The sequence below is a fragment of the Geospiza fortis genome, unplaced genomic scaffold (genome assembly GCF_000277835.1).
Source record: "Geospiza fortis unplaced genomic scaffold, GeoFor_1.0 scaffold23, whole genome shotgun sequence".
Taxonomy (NCBI): Eukaryota; Metazoa; Chordata; class Aves; order Passeriformes; family Thraupidae; genus Geospiza; species Geospiza fortis.
The window spans coordinates 11,076,792-11,083,054 of record NW_005054303.1 but is presented as its reverse complement, the minus strand read 5'-3'; the positions used below and the strand labels follow the sequence as shown (position 1 = coordinate 11,083,054).

General features: G+C 48.5%; 1 protein-coding gene across 1 annotated transcript; it reads right to left on the bottom strand.

The window, feature by feature from the left end:
- Positions 1–236: 236 nt before the first annotated feature.
- On the bottom strand, positions 237–6,257 carry TRMT5 (tRNA methyltransferase 5). Its single transcript, XM_005417949.3, has 5 exons — positions 6,240–6,257; positions 4,045–4,694; positions 3,651–3,775; positions 1,553–2,207; positions 237–529 (listed from the first exon to the last, which is right to left on the bottom strand). Exons 1-5 carry the CDS (start codon positions 6,242–6,244, stop codon positions 465–467), a joined length of 1,500 nt encoding a protein of 499 aa, XP_005418006.1. The 5' UTR covers positions 6,245–6,257; the 3' UTR covers positions 237–464.
- Between the last annotated feature and the right edge of the window lie 6 nt (positions 6,258–6,263).

Below are 6,263 nucleotides of genomic sequence, written 5' to 3'. Positions count from 1 at the left end.
CTTGCTTACACAAGAGCTGTTTGTGCATCTGCTAACCATAATCCAATACTCTGAAACCAGAACACATCTGTCAGGAAGAATCCAGGGCAGGGGTTGTATCAGTCACCTTCCTAGACCTGACAAGACATGAAAGTCTGTTCTCCCCACAACCTGCACATTATCAAAATGCTACAGCAGAAAACTAGCCCAGGCCCTGCCACTGAGTTAGCACAGGGCATGAAACACTAGAGAGCAGGGAAGTACCAAAACACATTTATTATAAGAGAATAAAGTTTTAATTTTTTGTAGTAGCAATTTCAATTGATCCCATAATGAGAAGAAAAGGTGACTGCAGGAAGCAAGGCTCCCAAAATAAAGCTGCAACTCAATGGGAACACAGCTCTGCTCCTTATAACTCAAGGGGTAAAACAGAGACACTCCAATATTCCTTACACAAACTAAGGTAGTCACCATAGCTCTGGTCTTCAACTCAGTACCTTCTCTTCTGAACAATCTTGGCTGGTACAGAGACGTTTTGAGGCTGGTTTTGCTGGAAAAGGTTAGAAAAAGTAAGTTATTTAATGTACATAAACAGACTGACCTACCACAAGCTCTGGAAAAGGGAGCTCTGTTAAGGGATTTAACAGGAAGAGATGAGAGTTAAAATCAGGATTAACAGTCACAAATGAAAACTCTTAGAGCAATAATGGGGGGGTCTTTACTGAAAGCCAAAAAAGACTTTGCAAAAACCTGTATGGAGCTACATTTCAGTGCAACCTGACAACAGCATAAAAATAAGTTTAATGGCATTAAAGCTTTATAAAAACCTCCTTTACTCTATCCAGTTCATGTGACTGCAGATGGGAACCTCCCTCTGCTCCCTTTGTCATGGAGTGCAAAGCCCAAGATCATTGAAACCAACCAGTTTCTTAAATGAACAATTATAAACAAAAAAAACCCCACAAAACAACCAAGTTCAGCACTGAAGATCTCTAAGGATATCTATGTCTCAGTGAAACTCAATCAGGTACAGAACCTGATTCTGCTGATGTGGTGACTCCAGACCTCACGGAGTGTGTGTGAGCATAAGGAGAAGGTCAGAGCTGGGAGCAGTCCCTTGGGAGTGCACTCATCTGGGCAAAAACGCAGCTCCAGTTCGGAAGGGCTGAGCTATCAGGGACGTGTGCTTGGCATGAGATCACAGAGCCACTGAATATCCTGCACTGGAAGGGCCCACAGGGATCACTGAGTCCCCATCCTCCCTCAGCCTCACCCTGAGGCATAAAGGTCTGGTTTATGGCCTGTGGGGTGATCCTGTCCAGTCCACCATTTTTCTGGGGAGGCTCATGCTGGGATCAGAGGAGCAGGCTGCTGTTAGCACAGTGAGGAAGCCCTGCAGCTGCTGCACACGTGCAGGCCCTCAGTCCTGCCAGCCACCTCCGCGCTCAGCGCCACAGCCACGCCACTGTCACACACCCGGAGTGGCCCACGGGGCTGAGCAGGTGGGACCAGCCCGAGGCAGCACAAGGTGCAGCCTGAAATCCCAATGCCACATGGGAGGTTTGCTCCATACCTTCATCAGGGCAGGGCCTCTTGTAGAGCACGTCTGCTGGGATCTGGAAACTGAGGCACAGCATCTCCTTGTTGGGTGCCACGTTCCTGACCAGGAAAGTGGAGCAGCGCCCAGCCAAGGAGGTTCCCAGCACGGCTTCTGCTCTCTCCTGAATGTCTCTGGCTGGGTCGCTGTGTTTGGAGAAACCGTAGCAGTGCACAGTGGGAAGGCCAGCAGGGCTGCAGGGCTCCCCCACCAAGAGATGCCTGAAAACATCCAGGAACTCCACAGCCAGAGCTGGCAGATTCATCACTATGTGGAATGCAGTTTTCTGCTCTTCCCCCAGGAGCGGGAGCTCTTTGCTGAGCTCCTCCCTCACAGGCCCCCGCAGGAAGGCCCTGCCATCCATGTTGAACGCCTTCACCTTGGTGTGCACTTTGTTGAGCTGGCAGTTGTGCAGCAGCCAGGAGTAGGAGTCGGGGTTGAGGTCGTTGGCAAACACTCGGCACTGCCTCTTGGCCGCCGGGATGGCGAAAGGGCCGATGCCAGCAAAGACGTCAAAGAGAACATCGCCGGCCCTGAGCAGCCCCACAATGCGGCTGTGCTCGGTGGACAGGCGCGGGTTCCAGTACACCTTGGAGAAGTCCAGTTCGTAGGAAATGTTATTTTCTTTGACCTGGAAGTCCAAAACATTTGGTTAAGCCTCTGTGTTCAAGTGCCAGGCAGATTTGAGCATTATCACTAATTAAGAAAATTAAAAACCAAGGAAGGTGTCTTATCGAAAGGTAACATTGAATCAGCATTGTCCTGCTGGTAGCAGACATGAATCTTAAATAAACAGATCAGCTAAGGAATCAAATAAAACAGATCAACTCATGAGAAACAGCCACGTCCCCAGTGTCAATCCTGATAGCTGGCATTATGCAGGTCTCAATCACCAGGTGGAAATAAAGCAGCAACTTAAAATTACCCTACAAAAATCTGAGGGTTTTCAAGAGCTTTGTGGCTGGCTGACAACTCCTTTATTGAAAGCAGACCTTGGAAAGATGCCTCAAGCCCTCCTTTGTGAAGTGCACACAGTAAATAAGTGTCTGAGAATGATAGGCCCAAGAACAGGAACCGTCAGCCAAATTCAAAGCCACTGGGAGCCAGTTCTGCAGCTTGAAAAATACTGTATTTCATCTCCCAAGGTGACAGAGTCTGGAAGCTGATCCAAACCCAAGCTCTGGGATGACCACTATCTCAAGAACAGACCTGAAAAGGAATAGTATTTATTCAGATGAGAATGGGATGCAAGCTAATACTCTCTTTGCACCAGCATGTGGAATGTTCTGATTCCAAAGCAACTTGGGATCCAGATCTCCACATCGTTTGCTTTGCCAGCAAGAAACACCCTGAAGTGTCTCTGCACTCCTGGATGCAGCTCCCTGCTGTGCCAGGTGTGTGGTGACACCATCTGCATAACATTCAATTGTCACTGCTGCCTTGACAATCCAGTGGCCTTCTCTCTGCATGAACAAGATGTTCCACCAAGCTATTCAACTTTTTATTTGGTAATCTCCTGTTTTCTCCTTTGAAAGTATAAAGCTGCTAACAGATAAGAGAAAATATTTCTGTGGAAGCAGAGGCCAAGTTTCCACTTACTGACAAGAAACCCTATGTGAAGAACACTTGGCAGTTACACAGTGATTGCACCTGATAAATGTCAGAGCAGAGGAGACAGGAGGTTTGTCTTGCTGCTGACAGGAGAGGAAAAAGGCAAAGGCAAAATGTTGCCTAAGCTGCAAAGTTGGTGAGATAGAAATTTCTGTACCAGCCACGGTACCAGGCTTGGTGAAATTAGGAAACTAGATTTTCTTAGATCAAATCCATGTCATTAAATCTAGGCTGTAAATTTGAAGAATACATGCCTTCCTGATCCCTGTGGCTGAGTTTGCCTGTGGCAGACCAGGACAAAGGCATGCAGCAGTAACAGCCAACCCTGAGGCTCAGACAGGTGTCAGGAAGGGCACTGTGCACAGGAATGGTCTCAGCAGCATCCCTGCATCACATCTTTCCAGAAGATTCCTTTGGGTTTTAGCACATTAAATTGAAAACACCAGGGGGGAAAGGCCTGTACCTTGGTCACCAGGTTGTTCTCTCCAGCAAGCACTTCCATTTCAAAATTCCTGTATGTGCTGTCGATAATGTTGGTTTTATTCACTACACAGGTGACTCCTGGATTCTTGTCCATTATAACCTGGCCTGAAAGAGAGGGTGGGAGATAATTATGGTAAAGGGACCAGGACCTTTCAATGTTCTACAACAGCCACAACAAACCTGCTGTTTACAGGTAAATTAACACAAGTAAGAGTGTGTTGGAACAACCTCCCTGTAATGACTCAGGGCTGCAGCTGTGCCCTGTCCAAGGCACACACTTCAGCTCAGGGCAGTGAGAGCACCACAGTGTGAGAACTGTGCCCCTCAGTACAGTAACTTTTTAACAATATACAAAGAGGAGCTGTTTCACCTACCAATCAGGTGTCTGTAGGGCAGCTGGTGATCCCTGAGATTCAAGTGAGCAATGTGGCCAACACGGCTGAAGCCAGAGGTGACCTCCTGGCCCTCGGGAAGGACGGCTCGCAGGATCTCCTCCGACTTGAAATTCTCATAGCTCAGCTCCAGGTGGTACTTGCACACCTCAGCAGGGACATCGAGCTCTTTCAGGACCTGCTGCTCTGACTCTCCTAATGAGAATTCCGGTACTTTATGAGGATCCAGGATAACAAATCTGCTGTCCTCATCCTCTGGGTCCTCCAGCACCCGCTTGAGGCCGGGGCGCTGCAGTACTGATTGTTTCAGGGACTTCAGCACTCTATGCACAATTTCTTTCTTGACTTTAAGAGCTGGAACAACCAGAGTCCTTTTGAAAGCCTCTCTGTTGAGCAGTGTCATCCCACGCACTCCAGGATGTGGCAAATACAGTTCTGGATTAGTTTCATCCTCCACAGTTTTGGGCATTGTGAATAAAGTATTTTTTTTAACTACTACAAAGAGCCCAGGTATTGTGCCAGAACGTTGTGCCAATAGCATCCAAACTGCTGGAAATGATGTATTTGATGCAGCTGTTCTAAAATGATTAGTTTTCAGTAGTTTGGCATGGTATCCCAATCTCCACAAAGTCCTAGAAGAGAAATTATTCATTTTATAGACATTATGTAATCATTCCATTTAAAAGGCTGCAAATCACATGGATTTGCTGTTCTCTTAAACCAGAATTTCCATCTGTACCAAACAATCCACAATAGTTTAGTAAAGCTCTTTATTATGAAATATATGCTGCAAATTTGTTATTTTGCAAATGTACTTTTAGACTCAAATGTTAACTGACTTCAAGCGGCGAGATAATCCCCTCCTGCCAAAAAACAATGACCTCTCTTTGTTCTAATAAATGTGATATTAATCTCAGTAAGCCAAATGGAAATATTTCTACTGTCCTGATCCTACTCCTGTTGGATCCCTCCTGTGTCTGGTAAAATTCATTACCAAGCAGTCGTTGCTAGAAAACAGTTATTAGCAACAGTGCATCATCACTCTTTGGTGATTTCTGCCTCCCATGCCCCAGTGTAAGGAGTTCCATGCTCTGTAAGATCTTTGCTCCATGAGGTGCATGCCAGAAAGGTCATTAATTAAATGCAGTGTCCACCATAAGGTCCAGAGGAGCATCACTAGTGTCTGCTCCTGCCACTGAGCCCCAATTCATCCGAGGTATGGAAACCTGAAAAGTGGCTTCACACTTCTCTAAATGGTTTCCTCCACTAGAGACAGATCAAAAGGGCCAAATTTTCTGCCTTGGCACTGGCTGCTCCAAGGCGGGAGCCAATGGTTTGGCTCCTGGAGGTGCTGGAGGCTGGCATTCCTCCTGACTTTTTAAAAAGCTTGTTTTGAGAGAGAGGCTCTGCAGGGAAATTGGTTCTCCTGCGTGCCTCCCTCAGCCCTGCCCCTCTCCAGGGTAACAACAGCCTGTGTGCTCTGTCCTTCACAACTCTGCCGTGCCAAACCCTGCCGAGGCTGCTCCTGCTCCCATCCCCGGCCCGCCCCAATCCCAGCTCCTCTCCGTACACCCCCCAGGCCGCCCTTCCCCTGAGCCGAGCTTTTGGCCGAGCACAGCTCCTTCGAAAGGCACACGGCATTGCTCACCCTGTGCACACGAGAAATCCCCCACCCATGCAAAGGCCTCAGCATCCCCGTGCTTCTCCTGGGGGTGGAAATGGGTGGTGTGGGTCTCAGAGAATCGAATCAGCTGGGAAAGGTCTCTGGGATCATCGATTCGAACTGTGACCGAGCACCACCATGGCACGGGGTGCCTCGCCCCATCTTTCCTTAAAACACCTCCAGGACAGTGACTCCCCCACTTTGCCGGACATCGTTCCCATGTCTGATCACCTTTTCTGTGACCAAATTCTTTCTAATATCCAAACTAAGCCTTCTCTGGCGCAACTTGGAGCCATGTCCTCTCATCCTGTCGCTTCTCGGTACTGCATTAAACCCACAAGACAGAGCCGCCCGCAACGCTGGATCTGGCGGGAGACCACAGCCGCCGCCTTCCCGAGGCGCCCATGGAGAGACATCAACCCTTCCCTCAGCACACGATCCGAGATTATCCCGTTCTCCCTTCGGGGAATTCTCTCCCCTCAGGGAATTCTCTCCCCCCCACCCCCGCCCTCACCTCATGCCGGGGCCCGCGCGCCGC